The sequence below is a fragment of the Arvicola amphibius genome, chromosome 9, assembly GCF_903992535.2.
Source record: "Arvicola amphibius chromosome 9, mArvAmp1.2, whole genome shotgun sequence".
Lineage (NCBI taxonomy): Eukaryota > Metazoa > Chordata > Mammalia > Rodentia > Cricetidae > Arvicola > Arvicola amphibius.
In genome coordinates, this window is record NC_052055.2 from 37,053,779 (window position 1) to 37,080,840 (window position 27,062).

The following is a 27,062-nucleotide window of genomic DNA, read 5'->3' on the forward strand; positions in this document are numbered from 1 at the left end:
TCAGAAATTACTTAGTGAGTTTGTTAAGAACTTTCCTAAGGCCAAAGGATTGCTCCATAAAAAAAAAAACGCCTTGTTTGCTGTCAGGGACCTCAGTGTTGTAGGGTGGATAACAGAAACACAGTGTAGTGATGTGATACAGTGCCCTGAAAGAACACTGGAGGGATTGCGGACCCAATCTTGGAAGGATAAAAGTGACATCTATAAGAACTACAGGACAGTTAGGCAATGGTGGCGCACACCTTTAATCCCAGCATTTGGGAGGCAGAGGCAGGCAGATCTCTGTGAGTTTGAGGCCAGCCTGGTCCACAGAGCGAGTTCCAGAACAGGCTCCAAAGCGACAGAAGAACTCTGCCTCGAAAAATGAAAACAAAACAAAAACTACAGGACAAATGTGCTTAGCCAGGAAGAGACTGGTGACAGGTGGTGACCTACTGTATCTGCTTGGGGAGGGGGAGGGTAAAGAGAACTATTGGAATATTCAGGAGTGGCCCAAGTCTGTTCTTCCTATAATCTTTGTCTTTGCCATTTCTAAATAAGTTTTTTTCTGATTATAGAATTAATATTGAAAAGCTGATTATAAAGGCACATACCTGTAATCCCAGCATGTGGAAAGCTGAGGCAGGAGGGTAGAGAGTTCAAGGACAGCCTAGACTGCATAGTAAGACTCTTGTCTCAAAAAAAAAGTCTGAAAAGTAACACCAAATAAATGGAACAATTGCTCTACACAATATGAAATGTTTTAAAGTAGAAAAAAAACCCACTTCTCATAATCCTATCCTATCCTATAGCCACCCACCCACAGAGGAGCATGCCTTCCTATGGTGTTTCAGGAACAGAGGCACACATAATTTATCTTTGGACAAAGAGCAGGATATGATGCAGTCTAGTCTGGGTGCTGAGACACCTCATTCCTCCAAACTACAGCTTTGGCCAGAATTTGTCCTCACTTTCTATACAGATAGGAAGAAAGCCAGTAAATCAATAAAATATTTATGATGGAAGAAGAGAGTTTCAAATTCCTGCTGAAGTCAATATCAGGATTTTGGGGCTTGCTGAGCCTGGTGTGAAGGTAGAGTTAATGAATTGGTCCAAGGTGTTTCCTGAGCTCACTGTTATTGCCAGAGGACTTCCCAGCATGCTTTGGTGGCTGTGGAATCAACTGGAGCCCAGAAAAGCAGTCCAGGCTAGCATATTCTATGTTCTCTTCATTTCCTCTCAGCATGCCACTTGGAGAAAATAATTTTTGTTTGTTCCAACCCACCCAGATTTGAAAGCAAAAAGAATCCGTAGCCCTGCATATTTGTATGCCGGCCACGTGCACTGTGTTCTTGGAGCCCTGTACTATTCTGGGAGCTTTGTATATGGTGTTCTATAAATTGGCTTTCTGCTGGAGGAGAAGGCAGATTTAATGAGTGATAGTTTCTTTGGATGGCTACCAAAAGTATTCCCAGCCACCCCAAGCAACAGACTTCCTTTATGTCCCTTGAGAGACTGTGCTGTGGTCTCTGCCCTTAACCTGGACAAGATCCAAGCCAATAGGAACTTTTGCAAATGATTCTGCAATGACCCGCAGGCTTGGGACAGTTATGGCCAGCTGGATGTACTCCAGTTCTGACTTCTGCGGCACAGGCAAACACCCTCCAATACTTTGGCCTTTCAATGCTCTGAGACATTTGGCAAAGTTTGCAAAGCATTCCCAATTCTCAAAGCTCATAACAATGAGGTGATCTCTGTAAAGGAACCTAATCCAAAAGTCAAGGGGACAGCTGACAGCTGAGGCTGATTACCAGAGCACGGGAGTGTGGTAACCAAGAACCAGGAGCAATGGGGGAGGGGAACATGCTGGAGGGTGTGGATGACAGAGGACATGCTCAAAGGTATTTATTACATGCCTGGTAGCATCTATTATGCAACAAAAGCCCTCAAGGTAGACGCCATGCAGCTTCCAAATCACCTGTAGGTTTTATGACTGCATTTCTTGAAAAGCTGCTCAGCCAAGAAGTGGACAGTGAACCCTTTCGGGCGTGTTGGCCAATTCTAGACTCAGAGTAGTTCACAGAGAACCTAAGATACAGTTATTCATAACACCCTTGGCGTTGACACATGCGAGTTAGTCACTGTACCAAGGGCTTTACTTGGATTACAGCAGTTAATCATCCCCAACAATAGTTCTCATTTTCCAGATAGGAAAACAGAGGCACTGGAGGGCTAACTGGTTCTAGTTTACCACAGGCAGTAACTGAAGCCAGGCAGTCTGACTCAGATAGTGCGTTCTTGCCCATAATGCTATGGTGGTCTGAGGACTCACAGTGCAGCTGGAGAGATAAGTCCCTACTGGAATAGTTGACTACCTACCTCCCAGGAACCCCCAAACCCTGCCCCAACTCTCAGCCAACCTGTTGTTTCCCTATCTGTAAAAGTCTTGCCGCTTCCTGGCTAAGTTACGCCCTCTGGTGCCCTCTTCTTGCATTCCAACTGGGACAGGGCTTTCCTCTTCAAAGACTCTTCCTCCCTTCCTCTATATCCCGGTCCCAGCTTCTTAGATACTACCTTGTGACCCTCTCCACCTCCACTGCCGTTCCTTTCCTCTCTAACCCTGGCTTTCCCTAACTCTGCTGAAGCCAGTTTCTCTAAGCTCATCTATAACCTGTTCCGTGGCCAACATCCAAGAGACTTTCCCAGTCCCGTTTCCATGGCTTCGCCACTATGTTTTACTCCGAGAATTCGCTCTTTCTTCACTTCCCAAAATAGCCAGCTTTCCTCCCACCTCTACAACTGTTCATGCTCTTTTTCCCTGCCATCTCTTTCTGTAGGCTCTTTCAAAGGACCTGCATGTTCTTCAGGCTTTCTGTGGGCAAGTGCTTAGTCCTTACCCTACCTTCCAGTCTAAGGTCACCAGCCTCCTTGTGCAGGAGTATATTAAATCAGATTTGTTATTCTTGACTCTAAGATAATGATATGACCTAACTTTTAAAACTTTTAAATACAGGGTCTCATATATCCCAAGCTGCACTCTGATTGCCCGTGTAACTGAGAATGACCTTGAACTTTCGAGCTTCTTGTTTATTTCCTGAATACTGAGATTATAGGTGAAAGCCATCATGCCTGGTTTATAAAGTGCCGGGGATCAAGCCCAAGGTTCCATACGTGCTGGGCAAACACTTCCCTAAGCTCCATCTCTAATCCCAAACATAGCGTTTGAAAATAAAGGATTTTGCCAGACAGGGCTGCCTATGTAATTTATAAGGAAATTTCATAATTTATAATTATAATTTCATAATTTATAATGAAAACTCAAGGATTTCTTTTTGAAAATTATGAAGTTATTCAAGATAGCAATGGCGGGCTATTAAAGAGGAACACATCACTTTCTGAGTGCGGGGCTGTGGGGGACATGAAGCTGGCCATCACGACAAGCATGGGTCACATGAGTTATTTGTCCATGTGAAGAAAGGAAGACAACAGAGAGAGATTAAATAATTGCCAAGGACACATTGATTTTAATTAATGAAGGTAGGAAAACAATCATGACCACCACCACTACCACCACCACCACCACCACACCAAACTAAACACACTTACCATGTCTGCCTGTCCAGGTTGTATGAGACTCATGAGAAAGCATCCACCCCAGAAGCCCTCAGCCTGGTGCTGGCACCCTTTCCTCTAGGGTGTTGTCTGTGTGTTCCCGTAGTTCATCATGTTCTAGTCTCCTTGTCCTGTGAATCTGGGCTTATTTTGTTGTTGTTGTTTTGTTTTTGTTTATTTGCTTTTCGAGACATGATTTCTCTGTAGCTTTGGAGCCTGTCCTGGAACTACCTCTTGTAGACCAGGCTGGCCATGAACTCACAGAGATCCGCCTACCTCTGCTTCCCAAGTGCTGGAATTAAAGGTGTGTGCCACCACATCCTAGCTTCTTTTCTTTTTTTTCTTTTTTTTTCTTTTTTTTTTGTAAATGTGAACTTTCTTAAAGCTCTGTCTAAATATCCCTACCCCCACCATTATAAGGGCCCCCCCACACTCACTCCAGCTTTGCCCTGCACATTCTTTGTATCCCTGGGTGGAAACAACCCCATCCACAGGCTGGCCATAAGGGTTAGTTAAACCCAAAAAGCACTCAGCTGTCATTGCTCACTTGAGGCAATCCCAGAAGGCTCGAGGGAAAACGCTTCATATCCCATCCACCCAAAGCCGCTTGCTGTCGGGAACAGAGAGGTCTTGGGGACATATACTGTGTCTGAGTCTTCAACTGTGCTTCCAATTCTAAAAGATTTTCTCTAGGCTTTTCATGGTTCCCTCGGGAGTATTTCAGGAACCACTTCCTCCTTCACAGATTCTCCTCTGAACTCCAAACCCAGGTCAAATGCCTTCTCTGTCTTCTACACTCCTTCAGTTTCCCATTGTAACATTGGTCCTCCTTTGTCCTTGGGTCCAGACCAGTTCTGTCTTAACAGTGCCTGAGATACAATGAATTCTTGGTGAGTTGTTTTTATTTTAAACAAATAAAAGTAAATATTAAAGCTCTGGACTCTTTCTTGCATGTCCCTTAGCACAGAGCAGGGTCCTAATGGGCATATCTGCAAACATACGAAATGAAGAGAAACCAACAACAGCTCTGGAGTTTTCTTTTAGAGAGGAAACTAGGGGATTCCTCTCAGAACAATGGCACAGACTTCAAAGGTGGTGACTGAGAGTCAATGGGAACACGGGTGTGAAGGAGTGCCCTGGGTTAGGTGCCAGCAAAGTAGAGTTTGTGGTCCCAATCCAGCCTGCCACCTGTCACCACTGCCTATGAAATCAGGATGGTTTGAACATTTTTATTATATTTCTGGTGCTGGAATTGGGCCCAGGACCTGCAGAATGCCAGGCTCATGGTCTACAATTTAGCTTTATAGCCTCAGCTTGCATTTTTACGTTTTAGTTAATTTTTAAAAATTTTAATTACATATATGTGTATGTTTGTACATGTGTGTGTGCAGGTGCCTGCAGAGGCCAGCAGATGGAGTCCAGTCCCCCGGAACTCCAGTTACAGGTGATTGTGAGCCGCCTGATATGGGAACTGGAACTCAATCTTGACTCCTCTGGACGGGCGGCAAATGCTCTTAACCAATGAGCCATCTCTCCAGTGCTGAGCTTCTGCATTTTTAAATGACTAAACAAATTACTGTAATGATCTATTTCATGGTAATGTGACAGTTGTATGTGTGACATTTTCAGTTCCCACAGTTGTACATAAACTGCTGCTGTGTCCATTTGTTTGTGTAGCTGCGTTAGTGTTACTCTGTAGCTAAGACAGGCACAATGTCTGAAGAACCTAAAGCTTTGTGTGTGTGTGTGTGTGTGTGTGTGTGTGTGTGTGTGTTGGCGCACAGTCTCACTATGCAGGCCAGTCTTGCTTAGGACTTGCAGCAATCCTCTCAGCCTCGGCCTCATGAGTGCTGGGATTAGAAATGTGTGCCATCAGGCTCAGTCAAAGCCCAGAGTATTTACTCTGACCCTTTACAGAAGGAGCCTGGCCATCTGCGCTAGAGAGGCAGGATGCAAGCTGCCAGCTGGCCACAAGGTGTCAGCCGTCCTCCACCAGTGCTGCCATCCACAGGGCTCCTTAGGAGTCACCCAGGGCTCTTGGGGGAGGCTGGAGGCTCCTCCCTATATAGTAGCTGTGGTGCAGTCTGGCAGTCACTGGCAGAGAAGCTAGCAAGTAGATAGATGCCTGGGAGTTTGGAGTTCATGGGGGAGGGGTGAATGCAGGGCTGGTGGTACTGAGTGGGCTGGCTTCTTGAGTACAGAATACTGTCTTTGGTTCAAGCTTTATTTGTATTTTGTATAGTTACAGTATTCTCCAGACAAGCTAAAATTGTCCGTTTCATCCACAACTATTAGTCAAGAGAAATGAGATCTTCCTGAACCCACTGCCTTCTGAGGTGGGGACGTGGTACACTCGGGTCCTTGTCCAACAGTGCACAAACAGAAGCTTTGGCAGCTTTCTCCACCCTTGGGCCTTGAAACTTCCTCCAGGTGAACTAGTATTCAGCCCAGTGTGTCAACCAAGCACCCTGAGCTTAACTGTTTGCCAGGGTGGGGGGAACAGGAAGACATCACAAAATCCTCCTGGAAGTTCCAAGCCTGCATCTTCTCCTGCTAGATGTTTTATCTTGGTGGGTGTCCTCCATGCAATATAAGGAAACCAAATTCTAGAAGTAAGCCTGCTGGGCACCTAGCCATGTAGTGGAAGAGCCAGGATTCTGCCTGGGACAACCTAGTCTATCTACTTCATGCCCTCATGAAAGTCACCACAAGCAGCATGCATTCACTCCGCTTTCTTTTCTTGTTGGTTTTTGCTTTTGTTTTGTTTTTGAAGACAGGTTCTCACTATGTAGCTCTAGCTGTCCTGGAACTTGCTCTGTAGACCAGGCTGGCCCTCAAACTCGCAGAGATCCACTTGCCTCTGCCTCCCAATTGCTGGCATGCGCCACCACCTCCTGACTTCATCCACTCTGCTTTCAAACCTTGCCTTCCTCAGTCACTGTGTGTTGCTAGGCCTGGCACCCAGTAACTATCCACTTACTAAATAGCTCATGGCAGACAAGCAGTGAGTTGCCCTTCCCTGTTGAGTCGCCTAACCACCAAGCTGCCAGTGGGGAAATGTAAACCACAAAGCAAGATCTTTGGCATACAATGGATTCCTTTAGGATCGTGGGCACTGTGGACATGCCTCCTGTTTTTGCTTTTTGTGCTTTTCCTTCTGCAGGCTCCCACATGCTTGCCGGCTTTTGTGGCAGGTCCTAGCTCACTTCCTATGCCATAGGCATCTGTTCCTGAAGCTGCTTTTGGGCATCTTCAGACTGCCTCAGCTTCTAACCACTTCCCTGGACAAGAACGGCTATCATGGAAAGGTGGAGAGACAGTGCACCAGGACGTCACTGTAACTGGACTCCAGTCCTTCCCACGGCGTCAGGGTAGATTTGGACTAACCTGCCAGCTTCAAGGTCTTTCTCAGTTTCTCTTGGAAAGGACTCAGATATGTAATGTGAATGATGATCATACACATGTCACCATAGAGCCTATACATATGGAGGCTTGAGAACGACTTTTGGGAGTCGGTTCTTTCCTTCTACCTTTAGTTCCGGGGATTGAACCCAGGCCACCATCCTTGTACAGTAAGTGCTTTCACTCACTGATCAATCTTATTGGCCTTGGCCATCCAATTTTCAACCACTTAACCAACAGATATTAAAAAGAAGATACTATGGTCATGACATCGAGCCAGACAGATGTGGCCTTTGTGCCTAGAGCCTGGCCAAGGAATAGGCACCTATCATACCAGATGGCAGACTGTGTTACCTGGAAGCAGCGCCTTCCCTGCTCCACAGCTGGGCAAGCTGGGAAGCCTGGGGCTAACCCCATGAGGCCGCCGGGTCTGCCTGGGATTTCTTGGCCTGTGAACACTTGCTCGTCTGCATCTGGCACCTCTTGCTTTTCTCTGGCGTGCATTCTTTCTACCTTGGTCAGGTTCAACCCACTGTACCTACTCTGAAGCAAATCTTGTGCCTTTGGAAAAGCAGCACATGACTCATGCACCCACTGGGCCCTGTGAGGAAGAAGACGCGAGGGCAGGGAAGTGCCAGGTGATACGCTGCAGCCATGGCACAGGCGGGGCCACTCGCTGCAGAGAGGGGCTTCGTGATATCTACTCAGACTGTCTGCCTCTCTCGAGTTTGGAGGTTCTTTTGTTGTCAGCGCTAGCTCTTTTTGGAGGGGGCTACTCCTGGGTACACATACGTACATCCCATGTTGCTTACCATGGCTGAGACTGAAGGAAGGGGAACAGATTGGAAGGAAATCTGACAAGAGAGCGGAATGGAAGGCAGATGTGTGTATACAAACACACCTGTTCTTGGGAGAACAAGGCAGTGAAGTGTTAAACAAGGTAACTAGGACAAAGGTGGAAGACACTGCAGAATGGAAAATCTTAGGTGAGTCAGCCAACCTCAGAGTCAAAACACTATGCCAAAGCCACACAAGGTAAAGCTGGGTGCGATGTCACACACCTGTAACCCAGCATTCAGGAGAACTGAGCGGCTGTTGGAGGCCAGCCTGGGCCACATCCTATGTTCCCAACAGGCTCTGCAGCGCTGGCCACAAGTACGCTTGTGATGCGGACTTGGGGATGGTGCTGAGCCTGCACAACAGACTATCTTCAGCCAGCCTTTGTAAGGCTCATGACTAAAGCACGCGATGACAGCAAAGCGGTACGGTAGGGAAGAACACTCCCTCCAGCTGCCTGTCCAGAAGGGCTGGCTCAGGGACAGGGGTGAAATAGGCTAGCTTCCCTCATTGGGAAGAGAGAAGATGGCCTCAACAGAATTGCTTAGGAGCAGGTCGCTTTCCTGGTCTTAGGTGACCACTCTCTACACGGTCATTTCTTATCCCTAATGTAGTTTAGGTGTCTTGCATTCTATGTCTTCAAGGTGACAAGCACAACAGAGGTGTAACAGGCCACTTCCCATGTCACCTGCCCCCCCCCATTTCCTCTAGAATAAGCACATGACACACTGCCAGCCTTGTATCAGAAAGCACTTACCAGAAGTGTTTAATCCTCACAAAAGGTTGGGAAGCCATGGTGGGCCCCTTGCCCTCTCCCGGAAGCTAACCTCATGAACAGAGTGGACGCTGGGCTGAGACCATCCTTATTTTCCCTTTTATTCCCCACCAACCAGGAGGCCTGACACAGGCATAGGTCACCATGTATTGCCCCACTTCTACAGCCCACAGTGCCCCCTCCCTGCCTCTCACTGGCTGCCTTTGCAGATGCCTGTGTCCCTCCCAGCACTAGTGGTACCCAAGGGCTTTTCAGAAAGAAAGGGGGACGACATAAGCTTGGTTTAGAGGAATGGAAAGACTTCTGTGTGGCCCTTTGCCCTCTGTCATCCTGTCTGCAGTTAGATAGTGTCTTCTGTGTCAATGTTCACTCTCCCTCAACCTGGACAGTTCACTGTGTGGGGAGGTGGCAGTTGGGCTCGTTGTCCTGGCCTAGTACTGTGGTAAATTAGGCCACCCTGTTTTAGGGAAACCGAGGCGTCTAAGAACAGCCTGACATTTCGCAGGAGGCTAAGGCTAGTCTTTGGCTGAAATTTCACTGAGGAAGCCCTAGTATGTGAAGGCCACACAAATACTCAGGGAGAAACCGTCACGAAACACAAATGCTCTTGTCTCCTGGGCCCAGCCTCCTCCCCTGCAACCCCATCCTTCACAGGGCCTGTAAACAAAAGCCTACTGAAAGGCGCAGGCATGGGGAAAGGCGCTCTATGGAGCCCCAGTTTTCCACAGCACCAGTCGGGGAGGCCCAGAGCCCTCAGGCCAGGCTGGCTATGGCAGTGCAGGAAGGAAGGGGCTCTTCACCACCGTCAGATGCTGCCACTACCAAAGGAGGCCAAAGTAGCACCATCCCCAGCCCATTCCACTCAGAGACTAGTTCAGGTGCCAGCAGGAATAGGTGTCCCTAAGGCCACAATAGCCAATGTCCCCACTATTCCAGCTGCATCGGGAACATGGCTAGAGCAAAACTGGCTCTGAGTCCTGTCTTCTTCCCTTTTCCCGCCAACCTCTGGGGTATGGGAACTGGACAGCACCAGAAGTCCAAGGAAAAGCCAAGTGGCTGGGGCTTTCTTGGACATCCTGTCCTCCAAGGTAGGAAGAATGGCAGTTGCCCTACCAGGGGACCTGTAGGGCAGGGCTGCCCCAGTGGAGGGGAGGTTGGCATAAAGGAGAATAGATGCTAGCCAGGCTTCTACTTCATATAAACAAGGTAGCAGTGCTCCTTTTCCGGCCATAGCAGTCTGCTGGAGATAGTGATGGTTGAGATCCTGACATCCGGGATTCAGATCTTAAGGACCATGGTGGAGACTGCAGGGTATAGGCCATGCTCTCCCCAGCACAGGACAGGATGGGTGGGCACCTGCAGGTTCCACCCACCACCACCCTGCAGCTCAGGCGATCACACATTTGCTAGGCTTGGTCATCCTGGGAATCACTTTACCTGTGGAGATAGGGCACAGATAAGGAAGGCATAAGTAACAAGTTCAGTGAGTTTGCCACAAGCCCAACCTTGAGCCACCCCAATAAGCAAGCTGGGAGCCAAGGACTAATGCCTCTCTGCCAAGCTGCTGGTCCAGGTCAACAAGGCACCCAGGAAAGCAAAGGTACTCTCTGTTTCAGCAGCCTTGCCATGACTGGAGGATTCCCGTGAGTGGAGACATTAAGTGGTCTGTGTCTTCTGACCAACGATGCCAGGGACTCTGGAGTCAGCCAGCATGGCTCAAGGAGTCCTATCACTAGCAGCTGAATGCTGTAGGCAGCTTCAGACTCTCAAAGTGAAACCAGGGGCACATGCAGGGGTCCTAACTAGAGGGCATGGGGCAGCAATGATGAGAGCCAGAACCACCTGCCTTATTGCAGAGCTGAAGTGGTAGCCCTGACCCTGAAGTGGTCAGTGACAGTGCCAGCCCCTGGCTTTCTTGTCCAGTGTCAGCTCCTTCTGCCACTCAGGTAGCTGAGTTAGAGAAGGAAAGCTATGCCAGGGGAGGGCCAGCTGCCCTGGTGGACAGTGTGGTCACATGCTGTGGGGTGGCCAAGGCAGAGGACGGAGCAGCACAGTCGTGGGCTGCAAAGGCTGCCTTCTCTAGGCTGCCCCTTCCTCCTCTCCCAGGCCTCTACAAAAACTTCTACCTCCTTCGCGATTCCAGAAAAGGTGCCAACCATTTTCACAACAGAATCCTGCTCTAGACTCTGGGGCAGGGGGGAAGGGGAACTGTGAGGCCGACCTGACACCTCTGACTGGCCCTGGAGCACTGGACAGTTGAAGGTAGATCTTCAGAATGCCGGCTGGCTGCTTTCTCCCAGGTGGAAAGCACTGTGTTACTTCCTGCCTACTCCCCTTATACAACAAAGACAATTTCCCCCGTGCTCACACCACCATCCCTATCACTTCAGCTGTGAACTTAATTAAGGTAACAACTGTGTCTTGTGCGTTGTAGTAGCAGAGAGGCACTGGGCAGGGCTAGACCTGGAACTGTGGTGCAGCAGCCCCTCCGTGAGTCCCCATGCCTGTCGAAGGCCACACTGCCCAGGCACGCTGTCCCTGGTCTACTAGTCACTGTCTCACTGGTGATACAATGAACTCACTCCTCAGGACTTACTGCAAAGCCAGCCGAGCCCCTCCTGGGTATGCCTAGAACGAGGTAGAACAGGAAACCAGTGGCCTTCTGTGGTGGTGCCGAGGGCTGTGTCTGTCTGGTGTGGGTCTGTGAAGGTCATTAAATTCTACCACCCCTCGTTGCTGTAGCAAGAATGGATGCATGGCTCCCACTTGCTCTCCTCAGTGGCCTTTTCTGTTTGCTTGGCCTGCTAAGTGGATACCCAGTGCCTCCCCAGAGACAGCAGCACTTGAGGGCAGGTAAATAAAAGCAACCTCTGGATTCAGAAGCAGGGCAGGAGTATGGGAGCACCCACAGAGCCTGTGCCTGCCAGGTTCTTCCCAGAGAAGGCATTCTTTAGCAGGCCCTGACCCTTCTATTTGTAGGGCTGGATGCCAGTCTGGAGCTACTCCTTGTCTTCAGGATTAATTTCCAGGACTCTGACAGAGAAATAGGCCTCTTAGTGTTCCATCCTTCCTTCCATGCTCATTCACCAGAAAACTGCCAAAGGCAGATGCCTTGGACCCACTCAGATTAATGTGGAAGAATTATACCAAATGCCCGATTTCTTTTTATAAAGTATGTGTGGCAGGGAAGTGAGTGGCCCAAAGAAGACTTATGTGAGAAAGCCAACTGCAAAGAGGATTATCCCTGAAGACCAGAACAGGAATGAAGAGCGGTAGGAATGGGTCACGGCATGCAGGACAGTGGTGCAATGGAGGGACTGGAATGTGACAGCCTGGGCGGGTGGCACAGCGGAGAGCAGGCAAGGTGCTTCAAGAGAAGGGGAAAGTCTCAACAGGACTGCGATGACAGTAAACCCCCTCTTCCTATTGCTGTTAGGGCTCCACATTCTTTTTGTCTGGAACATTCTTTTCCCGATGTCCATATGTCCATTTGAAGCTTTGCTCCAGTTCTCCTCAATCAATGAGGCCTCCTCCGTTCACCCTGTATCACACAGTCACGATACTCCCCGCCCTCAACCATCTCCAGGGTAATGGGTGCCACAAGAAAGGGCTTTCGTTCATTCCATTCCCTGATTAATTTAGGATGGTGCCCCACAAAGCAAACATTTCAATATAGTATTCTTATTGGACAAAACAAGTAAGCAGAAAATGGTTAGCTCTTTGGCGCTCAGAGCAATACAAACACTGGGTGATGCATGCTCACCTAGTACCATTTTGAGAGAGAAACTAGAGGCCCAGACAGCCTCAGAGGAACTGGGAAGACAGACAAATTGTTTGGTCGTCTGAGAACAGCACAATCCAGTTAGAGAGATGACTCGGGAGCTAAGAACATTTGTTCTTTCAGAGAACCTGAGTTCAGTTCCCAGCACCACATGATGGGTCACAAACATCTGTATCCCCTCCAGTTCCAGTGGATCCAGTGCCCCCCTTGGACCTATGCAGGTGCCAGGCACACATGCATCTATACACACAGACAAAACAGTCATACACACAAAATGAAATAAATCATACATATATGAACTGTACAGCTGCCTAATCTTTGAAGCAGAGTAGCTTACCTCATCCATGTGACCAGAACCCCCTGTTGGTCCCAGGACCCAGGATAATCACATCTGACTACAGAGTCCACACACCAGCAAGGGCCTGACCCCTCAGGAGCAACACTTGATAGTCGCAAGAGCAGGCCACAGGTCCACAGCCTGAGAGCAATTCCCCACTAGTCCACCCCCGGTGAGGACTCAGATTTCCAGGTAAGCCAGCCAAGATCACCTGCCCTACAGGCAACAGAGAGGAGCCTGAAGTCCCCGTATCCAGGAGCCTTGCAGCCACAGGTCTAAAATCCGAGACGGCGTCACAGGCCTTTCAGTCTCCACAGAAGCAGGAAACGATGCCAGCGCTAACCTTTAGAGGCAGCTGCGGCCGCTTTGAAGCAGCGCTGGGAGGAAGAGACCCTGCTGCCCCCTTTCCTCTCACCCTGTCTGTGGACATGGGGTTGGCCCTTCTGGAGTTGAAGGATCTTGTAGGTGGGTTGCCACCATCAGGCAAACACCTGCAAAAACCTTCTGAGTTCTGAATGACAGCATTTCACTCCATGTCCCCTTCAACACTTGAAAACCATTGTCCATTTTCCAAGTATCTCTCAGAAGTTCAAGAACAGCACCTAGAACCTCCCCTCTAGCCTAGTGATTCCCCAAGAGCAGGGCTTTGCCTGAGTCTCCTGTAACTAACTGCATTGGTGCTGGTCTGGAGACCCCCCTGCATCGGAGAGCTTTGTGGCAAAGTCAATGCTCCTATTCAAAATGCAGTTATCTACATCCAGTGCTTCATGACCTGCTAGTGCATCGGTTACCATGTGCTGTATGAAGCAAACAGGGAAAGGTAGCTCTTCTTACACTGAGCCGCTGCTGCCACCATATTCTAATCTAACAAGAGTGTGTTCATGTGTTGGAGATTCTAAAACCCACTATTTTGTTACATGAATTTCTTTGATACTGGCATTCCTATGTTACGCTTCTGATTTAATTTAGTGTTTAATTTTAAATTCTTGGCAGTGGGGATTGGTTAAAAGATGAAATGGATCTTCATGGCAACAGCTGTGATAAAAGCTCTCGTTTCCAAAGCTGTTTTTTTACTGTCAGCACCACTAGCATTCCACATTTGCTGAACGTCATCAATTCCTTAGTCTTTACCAATATGGTGAATGCCATCCAGAGAATGATACATTTAGTTGACTTAATCCTGTTTCATAGTGGTTTTTTAAAAATTGCAGATTTCTGAGCCCAGCCCAGTAGCGCAGACTCTATACACAGGATTTCAAACAAGGACCCCCGGCTGTGCTCTCCTGAGACTGGGACATTTCTGCTCCCAGAGAGCCTGCCCAGAGGTCCTGGATGGGCTCAGGTGGCAAGTGGCCGGAAGGCAGGAGCTCATAACCCAGTGCGGATGCGGTTTAGTTAGAGAAAAAAAAAAAAAAAAAAAAAAAAAATGGCAAAGGACACCCAGCTTCAGCCACTAGAGGGGGCTCTGGGTCTTCAAACTGCCAGGTTGATTCCATTGTGCACCCTCCCACCCCAGCCCCAAAGGAGGCGATTCTGTGAGATTCTCCCCAGGGCCACACCTGGGTTTGCAAAACTTTGCATGCTGTTTGACAACTATATACTTCTTATCACGCAATTTTACAGGCTGTCAGCTCCCAGCTTTTTCTATCTTCCTCTCTCTCACCCACCCTGTCATCCACCCACATTCTCTATGACAAGACGGAGCAGAGACAGATAGGACAATCGGCATCAATTCAAAGGGACCTCAGAAGCCCTCCCTAGTTTACCCCTCTTCCTCTAGAAGAGGAGAGGGAAGGGCAATGTGTCAGGAGCTAATATCATGCCACCAGTGTCTGTTACAGCGTGAGTGCTCCCTGTGAGAAGGGGATTCCTTCCCTGGATGGGTTCCTTCTCTGAGGAGAAAGCTGAAGTGGTTCCAACCCATCGCAAGCTCCAGCTGGCCCAGGGTGGGGGCCCATGCTGCATTGCTAGGTGTATAGTCAGCAGCTCAGTGGCTGCCACCTTGAGGAAAGGCACCAGAGGTCCCTGAGCCTAGGACTTGGGAAGTGTAGGTGTAGAAGGGTCTTTGGGAGAAGAAACTCAGCTTCTCAGCTCTGCCTTTGAGCAAGAAAGAATCAGGGGCCAGAGGTTTCAGTAGAGAGCTAGGATTTCAGGGCCTTGGTGGGGTAGGAGGGTGTGTGTGTGTGTGTGTGTGTGTGCGCGCGCGCTACCTCTACAACACAGTTCAGACTTTCCTATGTGTGTTAGCCACTCTTACCCTAGTCCTAGTCCTTCTGCTCAGGGGCTGGGTGCTCTGGAGCAGGGCTCCCAAAGGCACAATGGGGTCGGCTTGTTGGCTCCAGGGCACCGTGTACAAATGCTCAGAGATAAGGAGCAGAGGCAAACACTAACTGCCCAAGTCATCTAAGCAGGGGAATCTGACACCAGAAGCAGTAGGAAGGGACAAGACAATGGTCTTTTCGTTTCTATGGAAACAGCACCCAATGGTAAGGGGCAGGAAGAGAAAGCTTCCACCTCACTTCCAGTCAGGAGTTGGGAAACAGCTCCTTTGTGCTTGGGCTCACCCCCTCTCTTCACTGCCAGGTGTTCACCATGGCAACCTCCTTCCAAACAAGAGGCACAGAGCACATCAGCATCTGGTGCTGGGGAGCCAGGGAAGCCCAAAGGGAATGGGAATGGGGACCAGCCACTCCTCCCTTGACAGGACAAGGCCCAGCCCTGGCCTTGACTCAGGCTTACAGTACTTTCCATGCCCAGCACTTAATGCACTTTCCATATTCTAGGAGGGAGCTACAGCCCTGGGTTCAACAGGACACAAAGTGCTTCTGATCAGGTGATTTTCCTGCCCTAGGTCATTGGTTACGGTATACTGGAGTCCTGGAGCCCTTGTGCTGCTCGGGACAGATACTTCACAATCGGTTTTCGTATAGTGAGCCAGCCAGGAAGCTCAGTTCTCATCACTGCAAAGCCCTGCAACCACAGAGGGAAAAATCCCAGCACAGAAGTCCTTCCAAGTCAGGGAATCTGAGATGAGAACGGCCCCACAGCAGCCTGTTCCATGCCACTAACAGACTCCTGAAAGGTCATATTGGAGACCGCTCTGGAGAAAGAGGAAAAAGACTTCAAAAAGAGGGGAAAAAAGGGCTTCAAGGAGATCTCCAAGAGATGATTAGAAAAGATGCTACTGCTCCACATCACCAGTCTCTCCCAGAGGGCAAATCTGGCTACAAACAGACATGGGGAAAACAATCTAATTGTTATCACAGAAACCAGGAATTTGATCAGGGCATCAGTGGGATGAGGTATGTCTGACCAGGTGAGTGCTGGAAGACAGCAAGGAGCAGGATGGCCAGAAGGAGGCCTAGACTCACAGCCAGTGTTGTGCACTGTTCATTTATAAAAGGAAAACTTGGGGCTAGAGAGATGGCTCAGCAGTTAAGAGCACTGCCTGCTCTTCCAAAGGATCTGTGTTCAATTCTCACCACCCACATGGCAGCTCACAGGAGACCTGACACCCATGGCAAAACAGTGCACATAAAATAAAAAAAAACAGAACAGAACTTGTCACACTTACTTCTTTGATTAGAGTTACTATAGCAGTGACCTGAGCACCATGGAGGAGTAAGAGAATTCTTAAAGACGATCCCATGCCTACTGGTTGTGCTAAACACCAAGCAAGGCGTGTATCCCTCAGAGATGAGGAATCTGAAACTCGGACCTGCAGTGACTTGCCCAGGGTCACCAGTTCAGCAGCGGGAGCTCACCTGATATGTTGGCACTGGAACCCTCATTGGGCTTCTTCCCCAGAGGAAACTCCCCGTCAGCACAAATGTCTGTGGAGAAGTTCTCCACATTCGGCCCGGCAGGCTTCTTCACTCGTCGGCTGAAGAACCCGCTGCCGAGGCGTCTGCCCTCCTTGGCCGGGATGGCATCTCCATTGGCAGCTTCTCCCTTGCCATTCTGGGATTTGTGCCTCAGGTCTCCGTGCACCTGAGAGACCGTCCTGCCATCCTTTGGTCTCGAGGGAATGGAATCCACTGTGGGCAATATCTGTTCTACTGTAGCCAGATCATTGAGAAAGCTCTCCAGACGCCGGGCAGACTCGCCACCACCACCGCCCTCCTGTCCCTCTGCGTTGCCATCAGCTTCCTGCTGCTGTCGCACTGCCCAGCGCATCATCTCTCCTGGAGGAGGGCGGCTGCCTGCTACTAAGGAGTACTTGGGGTTGATAAGTTTTCGAGCTACAGTGGAGGAGTAGTTGAGGCCAAGCCTGCCTGCCAGACCCAGGTGCTTGTACAAGTTCACCTCCTCAGAGATGGCATACAGCTCCCGGAACTCAACGTCAAAGGGCTCCACGTTCTGCCCTGTCAGGAGCAAAAGAAGATTCCTGTCCACATAGGAGGAGCTCCAGGTAAAGCTGGGGACAGAAAGCAGAGACATGGATGGGTCCGAACCTCTCCAATGTCCTACCAGTAGCTCCTTTAAACCCTTCAGCCTGCTTCAACCTGCTCTGTCACATACTGCCTGAAGCCTGGCAAAAGACGCCTTGTGCCAGCACACTGGATTGCTCTCCTTTCAACCAGGTCAAATTCTCCCCCTCCCCATTTCCTTCCCATGGGGCTTGAGAAGTCAAACCTGGATCCACGTCTACCCTTCCTGTGTGCCTTGTACATACAATGCACTTACAGGGCCTAAGGTAGAACATTCCATAGGGAGATGGCAGGTCTTAACACAAGGCTTTGAGGTTAAAATAAAATAACCAGCTCAGTACCTGGTACAAACACACACAATACGTAGGAACTAAGTTGTGCCATTTCTAGAATTGTTCCACACCTGCTGATTCTTCCCAGAGTGCACAGGGTCTGCAAAAACCCATTTAACTGCAGAAGAGGACTCCGATAATCTATTTATTGTTACATCTGCTCAAGTCTCACTTAGATTTCCACTTTTCCAGAGGAAAAGGAGGTTCTCGTGTACCTGGTACCATGCTATCAGTTCAAATTCTGGAGGGCACATCTGTGGTGGTTTGAATGAGAACGGCCCCCACAGACTCATATGTCTGAATGCTTAGCCCCCAGTTGGTGGAACTGTTTGCAAGGATTAGCAGTGCGCTAAAGGGGTGTGTCACTGGGGGTGGGCTTTGACGTTTCCAAAACCCATGTCATTTCCAGGTAGTTCTCTTTGCCTTGTGCTAGGGATACTCAGCTACTGCTCCAGCACCAAGCCTGTTGCCACCATGCTTCCTACCACCATGGTCATGAACCTTCTGGAACCACAAGCCCCCAAATGAAATGCTTTCTTTTATAAGTTGCCTTGGTTATGGTACTTTTGTTACAAGAATAAACAAGTAATTAGACAATATTTCACACTGCTTCCCCAGATCTTCTCCCTTTTATTTCTTGCTTATCCCACCCAAAAACCAGCCTCAAGATACAGCCGGCTGCTGAGGACCATTACAGGCAGGCAACGCTTAATGCCTATGAAGGGTTGATCTTCTCTCTGGAATACTTCATCTGTCAATAGAAATTCTGAGGAAAGGAACTGGGCAGGAGGCTGTTTCCGACCTGGACAGACCATGCCTCTCAAAACCATGATTGTTGGGCCTGGAGAGATGGCTCAGTGGTTAAGAGCACTGGCTGTTCTTTCAGTGGTCCTGAGCTCAATTCCCAGCAACCACATGGTGGCTCACAACCATCTATAGTTGGATCCGATGCCCTCTTCTAGCCTGCAGGTATACATGCAGACAGAGCACTCATAACAAACAAACAAACAAATAAAAAACCCAACAACCATGACTGTGGAAGCTCCAGGCTAGCACATCCCTGAACAATTACCAATTACCATGAATACAGGTCTCCTGGGCCCCCTTCCCCTGTCCTGGTCCAACACACCTGTAAGATCCAGTGGCCACTTTGTCTCCATCCACCATCAGGAACCTCGATGAGAGAGTCCCCTTGATCTTCCCCATGGGCATGTAGAAGCCAACTCCTGTCACAGAGCGGACACGGATGTTCTGTAGAGAAGAGAGAGACACCATTGCCCTGTCTGGGGAGGCCTCGAGACTCTGCACCAAGGTCTTGCTTTGGGAGAGGACCACAGATCCTGACTACTGCCCAAGGCTTTCCAAAATTCTCTGCTTCCTTCAGCCTTACATGTTTTACTTTCAAAAAGTTCAGGAGAGTACTTGCTCAAGTTCCCAACCAGAGAACTATAGCCCTATGCTGAACCTGACCATGAAGCCGGTGGTTCCACAGAATGACCACCCCAGGACTGGGTGAGAGCTGCCTCCTTCACCTCAGCAGCTCTAGGACAACAGAAGGTATTAGCAATATAAAAGTAAGCAGTTACAAGTTCCTGAGTCATGACTTTACATAGAAGGAAAAATATTGGGATCTTGAAGTCAATCTGAGCCCTTGCGGTTGGGAGGAGGAAGTGGGAGGAGCCAGAGGAAAGGGCAGGAGTCTCCTGTTTTATCTTAGGCCCATAACCTATCCCACTGAAGCGACTCACCCGAATGCGGAAGTCAGCAAGTTCCAGGCCCTGACACATCTCCAAAAAGTACCCTACTCCTGCTTCATCCAGGATGATGTATACAGGGACTCGGCGCTTAAAGGCAGCATCTACAATGTCTTGGAATATATCCCCATCAGTGAAAAGATCCATGACGACAGCAATGACCTGGACAGAGAAGGTGCTGCTGAGACATGTTGTGACTGATACATGTTCTGAGACAACCTGCCCAGGGAGGACCACCTTGCCTTGGGGCAACTGATGACCAAGAGTCAAAAACCCTACCTGATACCACTCCTGGGTTCTTCAGGCACCCACATTTTAAAGCACACTGAATTCAGGCAAAGGGTCCAAGGGTGCAGGCTCTGCTCCTGGTACTTCAGCCCGCTCTGGAAATTTCCAGAACTCTTCGGAAGCCATAACAGGAGAGGGCTGGAAACCTGCAGAGAGCTGCCCCTGCTGCCCCATGGAAAGGCAAGTGTAAGGAGACGCTAAGGCAAGGGTGCATTTCCATCAGCCACAGATCTGTAGGAACATCACCCTCTCAGCAGGTCTGTGCTCTCTGTCTCCCTGCAGCTATCCCTGATGCTGATGCTGACAGAGTTAGAGTTGGCCAGGTACCCCTGACCTCTGATGCTCAGCCTTTTCCCTACCTCATCATCAAATTAAGAGCAGTGCTTAGGAGCCCTCACCAGTCCTGACTGTGTCCCCTTAGAAGCAGAGGCCTTTTCACCCCAGGGAAGACCCAGTTCTGTTTTTTTCTTTTTTAAGATTTATTTTATGAATATGAGTGCTCTATCTGCATGTACAACTTTATGCCAGAGAAGAACATCAGATTCCACTAGAGATGGTTGTGAGCTGCTTTGTGGTTACTAAGAATTGAACTCAGGACCTCTGGAAAAGCATCCAGTGCTCTTAACCTCTGAGTCATCTCTCCAGTCCCCCAGTTTTGCTTTTATTAAACATTTATTCTTCTCTCATATGTTACATCCAGACCGCAGTTTCCCCCTCCTTCCACTCCTCCCAGTCCTTTCCTCACCTCCCCCTCCCCCAGATCCACTCCTTTACTGTTTCAAAAAAAAAAGAGCAAAAAGAGCAAAAAGAGCATGCCTCCCAGGGATATCCATTAAACAACATAGCCTAACAAGATACAAGCCTGGGCACAAGGGGCTGGAGAGATGGCTCAGAGGTTAAGAGCACTGCCTGCTCTTCCAAAGGTTCTGAGTTCAATTCCAGCAACCACATGGTGGCTCACAACCATCGGAAATGGGGTCTGGTACCCTCTTCTGGCCTGCAGGCATACACACAGACAGAATATTGTATACATAATACATAAATAAATATTTAAAAAAAGACTGGACACAAACCCTCACATCAAGCCTAGACAAGGCAACCCAATAAGAAGAAGAGGGTCCCAAGCGCAGGTAAAAGAGTCAGAGATACCCTGCCTCTCATTGTTGGGAGTCCCACAAGAACATGGTCATAAGGTATATGCAGAGGACCTAGTTCAGACCCATACGGGGTCCGTGTTTGTCTCTTTGGTCTCTGTGAGTCCCTATGAGCCATGATTCCGTGGGTCATGTTCTCGTGGTGTCCTTGGCCCTTTGGCTCCTATCGTCCTTCCTCCCTATCTTCTGCAGGGTTCATCTGACTCTGCCAAGTGTTCAGCTGTGAAGACTCAGTTTTCTAATTTAAGCTGCTTCCATTTTCCTGCACAAAACAGCCGCCATCACATTTTGAAGAGTTTTCTTGTGGGCCCCAAACACGGCAGACCCATCACTTTCTACTTATATGACCTTAGGCAAGATACTTGACCGCAGGGAGCCTGCTTCCTCAACTGCAAAGTGGAGATGCCCTGTATTTTATCATTTGCCATGAGGATTAGAGATAAGGCCACACATACCCAGTACACAGTGAGTCCTCAATTAACAGTAGTTGAAAATACAGATTTTACAGCCAAGCCAACTCCAGCACCCTGGACTCCTTGGCAGGAACATAGAGCTAATAATGGCACCTAACTCAATGTGTGGAGGGCTCAATGGCACACATTGACACAGAGCAGTGCTGGACAGTGTTACGTCCAGCAAACCTCTGTTACCTACGATACCATCACCATCTTCACACTCCACTCCACCACAGTCCAGCCTCTGCGGGCTCCTACTTCCTCACTTCCCACAATATCACTTATTGCTCTCTCTAGTTCTTCTCTTCTTCCTTCTTCCTCCTTCCTCTTCCTCTTCTTCCCCCTCTTCCTCCTCCTCCTCCTTCTTCTTCGACATGGTTCTTTGTGTAGCCTTGGCTGTCCTGGAACTCACTCTGTAGACCAGGCTGGCCTCAAACTCACAGAGATCTACCTCTGCCTCCTTGGCCTCCTAAATGCTGGGATTAAAGTTGTGCACCACCACCACCCAGCTTTCTAGCTCTTCCATTTGCCAATCATTAACATCCACGTGCTGATTACTGGGCCCTCAGAGGCACAGTGAGGATCTAGAGACAGATAAGTTACAATTGCCACAAGGATGATAAGCCACTTACACGAAATAACTAAGGCGTAAGGTGAAGGAGATAAACGTCTTAAGAGTTAGACAAGTGACAGGTGACGTGCAGCAGAGATAGACGAGCACTGCTTTTAGCTAGGAAAGGGAAGAATAAAACAAGCCTTACAATGAATAGGGTGTTTTTGGGGCCTGAGAAAGGAATGAGGAAAAGAAAGGGGCAGGGTAAGAATTGGGCAGGGAACTTGGCTGGGCTGCTATGTGTGAGTGTGTCCTGGCCAGGGGCACTGGGCCGAGACAGGGGGATTGTGCCTTCCTTGCTTTGAGGGACCTACAAAGTGAACACTTCTGACTAAAGGCACAGCTCCAGCAAAGACACTCTGAGGCACTATGGTTTTTAATTTCACATTAACTTGGCTGGGCCATAGAATCCAGATATTTAGTGAAATACCATTCTGGATGTTTCTGTGAAGGTATATTTTGGGCTTCAAATAAAGCAGTCTCCCCTCTCTTGTGTGTGTGTGTGTGTGTGTGTGTGTGTGTGTGTGCGTGTGTGTGTGCGCGCATGCGCGCTGTGTGTGTTGACTTTCCTCCAATCAGTTAAAAGCCTTCATAGACAAAGACTGACTTCTCCTGAATAAGAAGAAATTCTGCAGGCCATATGCTTTTGAACTTGGACTACAGCTCTCCCCTAGGTCTCTAGCTTGCTGGTTTACCCTGAGGTTTTAGACTTTCATCTAAAAAGTAATCTCTCTAGCCAGGTGTGGCAGTGCATACCTGGAATCCTAGCATTTGGAAGGTGGAGGCAAGAAAAGCAGGAGTTCATGACCATCTTTGTATGTACAGAAAGTTTATGACAACCTGGCATTATCATCATCAATATCAGCATCCAATCATACCACCAAATGCCAAGAAAATCAACCTTTTTTTCCTTTCTCCCATCACTGTTCACACACACACACACACACACACACACACACACACACACACGACTGATTCTGTTTCTCTGGGGAACCCTGACTAGCACAGGCTGAGGATGGGTGTGAACATGCACTAACTAGTCCCCAAATACTCATGCATTTTGGGTAACTTTTCTAATCTGATTCTTCACAATTGCTCTACTGGGAAGGACCATTATTCCCATTTCACAATTGAGTAAGTAAATTCATAGGTCCAAGTAATGTGTCCAAGGTCACACAGCTAGTACACGGCAAAACAAGAAACAGGTACACCTGACCCAAGAGCACATCTCACTGCTGCATGATAGTTTAGAAACATCAAATTAAAAAACCCATTCTTGGAAAGGACTAAAATCAGACAAATATCTAGAAAGGCTGACAGAAAGAGGAGACACAAACAAAATGCAGAATGAAAAGAAGAATTAATTACAGATGCAGTAGAGATTTAAGGAACAGTAAAATAAGAGCTAGGTGTGGTAGTAGAACTTACTAGAGTAAGTGTGATTCAAGTGTGTGCTATGAGACAGTAAAGCATACCTAGCCAACTACCAGGGAACCGCTTGGATCTTGGCACAAGTCTATAAGAGAAGACGGAAAGAGACACTCACTACAGCTTCCCTTGGGAAAACAAAGAACTGGCAACAATTTCAATATCTTTCTCTGGAAGACAAGGTAAGGAAGCCGGCATAGGAGAGGATGCTCCATAGCTGACGGAAGCAATGAATGAGTTTCATGCCCAGTTCTTAGTTCTTAGAGCTTTTCCAAGACTTATTTTATTTGTATATATGTGGATCTAAATGTGTGTCACATACATGTGAGTGCCGAGGAGGCCAGAGGAGACATGGTCTCTTCAGGTGGTTGTGAGTTGCCTGATGAGGGTGCTGAGAACAAAATCCAGGTCCTCTGTAAGAGCAGCAAGTGCTCTTACCTGCTGAGCCATCCTTTCAGATAGTTGGCTTGCTTCTGTAATTCCAGCATTAGGATATACAGAAGGAGGATCAGGAATTCAAGGTTATCCTTGGCTACAAAGCAAGTTCCAGGCCAGCCTAGCCTATAAGAGGAGCCATCTTAGCAGGATGGTGGTGATGCATGCTTTTAATTTCAGCACTTGGGAGGCAGAGGCAGGCAGATCTCTGTGGGTTTGAGGCTAGCCTGGTCTACAAGGGCTAGTTCCAGGACAGCCAGAGCTGTTACACAGAGAAACCTTGTCTCAAAAAAAGAAAGAAAGAAAGAAAAAGAAAAAAGAAAAAAGGAGCTCTCTCTCTCTATATATATATATATATATACACACACACACAATGTTGTAGTGAAATCTATAGTCTAATACTAGTTACATAAAATAGTCTTATGATACTATATATTTTTCTAGAATACAAACATGTCCAAGGACTTACATTGAGCATAGGAGAAAGGAATGGGAAGACATGAGAAAGAGAAGATGAGGGGGTCTTTTGGTAGACTAATGACACCAGGGGACTGCGAACTATGAACAATGTCAGGTCTTTTGTACTTGAGGCCAACTAATCAAACAAAACACATGCTCAAGTCCCCCAGTGGGACTGACACAGTCCGCTGTAGGTATGGAGGGTACAGCAGCCTTTGGTGGGGGTGAGGTACATGGTAACATGGTCCTACAGAGTACTCCTCATTGCAGGGGGATATAAGCTTCCCCCGCACCCATGCAAAGGTTGACAGAAAACGTTTGACCGCCACATCTGTGCCGTAACTAAGCACTTTCTCATCCCACACTGACTGAAACCACGGTCGACTGCCCTCTCTCATTTCTAAACTCTCCCCAGAGTCCAGCTCAGCGTCATCACACGTCACCTAGGACAGCCAGGCCAGTTTCCAGCTGACTTCTTGGATCCCCATTTTTACTAATTTTGTACCTGGAAAAGCAAGCAGAGAAGTTAAGACTTGCCCTGGCCCCTGCCTAAGAATGTGAGAGGCAGACAGTTCCCAGGACTATCTCATCGGAGGCCTAGACACCCTGGTGAGAGTCAGCCATCTGTGCCACTACCAATTAAACAAGGAAATGTCTGTAGTATGGAGAAAAATCAATTGCACGCTGGCTCTTGCAATCTAGTTGGGGAGCGGTGATAAGCACCCTGTGCTTTGGTCTCTGAGGGTCCCTGCTTGACATTCATCCTCAGCATCAGGCCAAGAAAACCAGCTCCATTCCCCATGCTGCAGCACTAAGCGTGCCGAGTCTGACTACTCCAAGGCTCCTGGTGAAGATGGAGGCTTGAAGCTTACCAATAAATAAGTAAGTAAATAAATAATAAAAAATAAAACAAGACTTTACAGGCTCAGAATCCAGGGAAACAGATTTGATCAGGAGAGAAAAACACTGCCCCCTCTGGCTGGCTCCACATCCAGCATCCTTCACCTGGTTACCTACTGAGGCGTGACTCAGAGAGAGAGGTTAATGCAAGCTGGCAGTTGTTTAGGAGCTGTGGCAGGCACACTGGCAAAGAGGCTCTGATGCTGTAGGACTCCTCATGGGTGTTTCCTTAGCTCATCATCTCTCCTTTCATAGCCTGCCCAGGCAGCAGGGGCGGCTGCCCAGGCAGCAGGGGCCGGGGAGTGAGAAGGAGGTGCTGGGAAGCCCTAGAATGCCCTTCTATCTGCTATTCAACTTTAATGACTCTTCTAGCTTTCCCTAACTGCCATGTGCAAACAGAGATGAGGAGGGCTCTGCCTTGCCCTGCAGTCCCGTATGTTTAGATGACCCAGACTGCAGAAGGTTCTGACAGATGTCTACACCCACAGAGCTGCTGGCTTCTGGGACAGATCCCCTAGCCTGCCCCAAGGCACTTCCAAATTACATCCTTCCGATCACAGGCAAAGTCAGAGTCTGTTGGTTTTTCCTCCTCACTGAAGAAATCTTATCAGTCCTCACATCTCACTGTGCCCCATGAACCCTCTCTGGGCCATTACCCCTTGTTGTTCTATAAATACTATCACCCTAGCACAGGCCCTGTCTCTTGGCTAACTTCTGGAATAGCTTTGTGGTTGGTCCCTCCTGTCACCTCTGCCCTCTGATTTCTTCTCCATAGCCTAAAACAAGGCTGATGAACCAGTTGGTCCCATGGCCCTCAAAAGGTCCAAACTCCTAGAGACCTGGCATAGGCAAGGCCAATCAGTGGGGCAAGCCTCACCTCTGTCTTGTGTTTTGGGTCATTCAGAATGACCTACAATAACCTTAACCCTGGGCTTCTCTGTTGAAGCACTAGTGACCTCTGTCACTGTAGGGAATTTAATAGCATGCGGGTCACTACTCACTGGGTACTAGCAGCATTACCCCCAGGGATAAAAATCAAGTATTGCTATATATGAACAAGTAAATGTCTCATTGAGTATGTAATATTGTGTGGTTCATCCTTCTGTTTCTGAAACTTCTATAACCTGATGAAGCATCCCTGCAGCTTTTAAAACTCGAAGAACTTCCTGAGTTCCTTCTCTGAGAAATGTTACCCACACTCTGCTTCCTGCCTGTCTGTACTCTAAGCAAACAACAGAGGCTCTGGGCACTCCAGTGCCATCTCCACCTCCCTGAGGCTGTGGGCTTCTGATGGAGGACACAGGCAGATTCCTTTCAGAATCTGTCCTTGACAGAGAGCTCAGGACAGGCCTTCTCCGTATCTAAACGGAGGTGTGTGTGTGTGTGTGTGTTGTATATGGCTATGAACTTGCAGATTCCTTTATGTCATTAATGACGAGGCATTGGGTTAAGGGCGGAAACAGACATGGAGTAAGAGTTTTGGTGAGGTGGTTTTGCTAGAAGGCAGAGCTGAAGTTCTTCCTCAAGGGCATAGAGAATGGTGCTGTTGCCTAAGCGACAGTTCACAAGTCTGTGGCTCTGCTTTCACTCTGCTTACTGAAGATCCTGAAGGCACAGCAAGCCCTGACTGAGAACAATACTGAACCAAGGGGGAGAGCTCCTACACCAAGGAACCCAGGCCAGAATGCAGTGCCTTCCCCAGCACACACAGCAAGAGCCTTTGTGCAACTACAAAGAGGCAGCCTCCTCCCTATGACAGAGTGCAAAGCTGGGGAGCAGAGAGCATCTGCATGCCAGCCCCCACAAAGCCGCTTGACCGCATCCACACGCAGGCTGCCATTGTATTCGGCCCCTACGTTCAGAAATATTTCAAACTCAAGAAATCTCTCACAGTCAGAGAGAGACTTAGACAGCAATTAGCCCAATTCCGATCTTCAAGTCATCCAGAGGGGTCCTGGGACAGCTGAGACTAGAGCTCAGGGTTCTGACTCCAGGCCTGGACGTTCCTGCATCAGGAGTGGTTACAGTTTCCCCAGGCAATATGGACATAACAAGCTACAGAACCCCAGGCCACCCGAGGGCACACAAAAC

The 27,062-nt window shown here is 48.6% G+C and overlaps 1 protein-coding gene across 1 annotated transcript in view; it reads right to left on the bottom strand.

Moving 5' to 3' along the window:
* Window positions 1-8,682: 8,682 nt before the first annotated feature.
* Window positions 8,683-27,062, bottom strand: part of Fam83f (family with sequence similarity 83 member F) — a 30,816-nt gene continuing 12,436 nt past the window's right edge. Inside the window, exons 2-5 of the mRNA XM_038342961.1 lie at window positions 19,234-19,401; window positions 18,615-18,736; window positions 16,488-17,140; window positions 8,683-10,042 (exon numbers count right to left, since the gene is read on the bottom strand). Coding sequence (XP_038198889.1) covers window positions 9,993-10,042; window positions 16,488-17,140; window positions 18,615-18,736; window positions 19,234-19,401 — 993 coding nt within the window. The 3' untranslated portion in view covers window positions 8,683-9,992. The remainder of the gene's footprint in view (window positions 10,043-16,487; window positions 17,141-18,614; window positions 18,737-19,233; window positions 19,402-27,062) is intronic.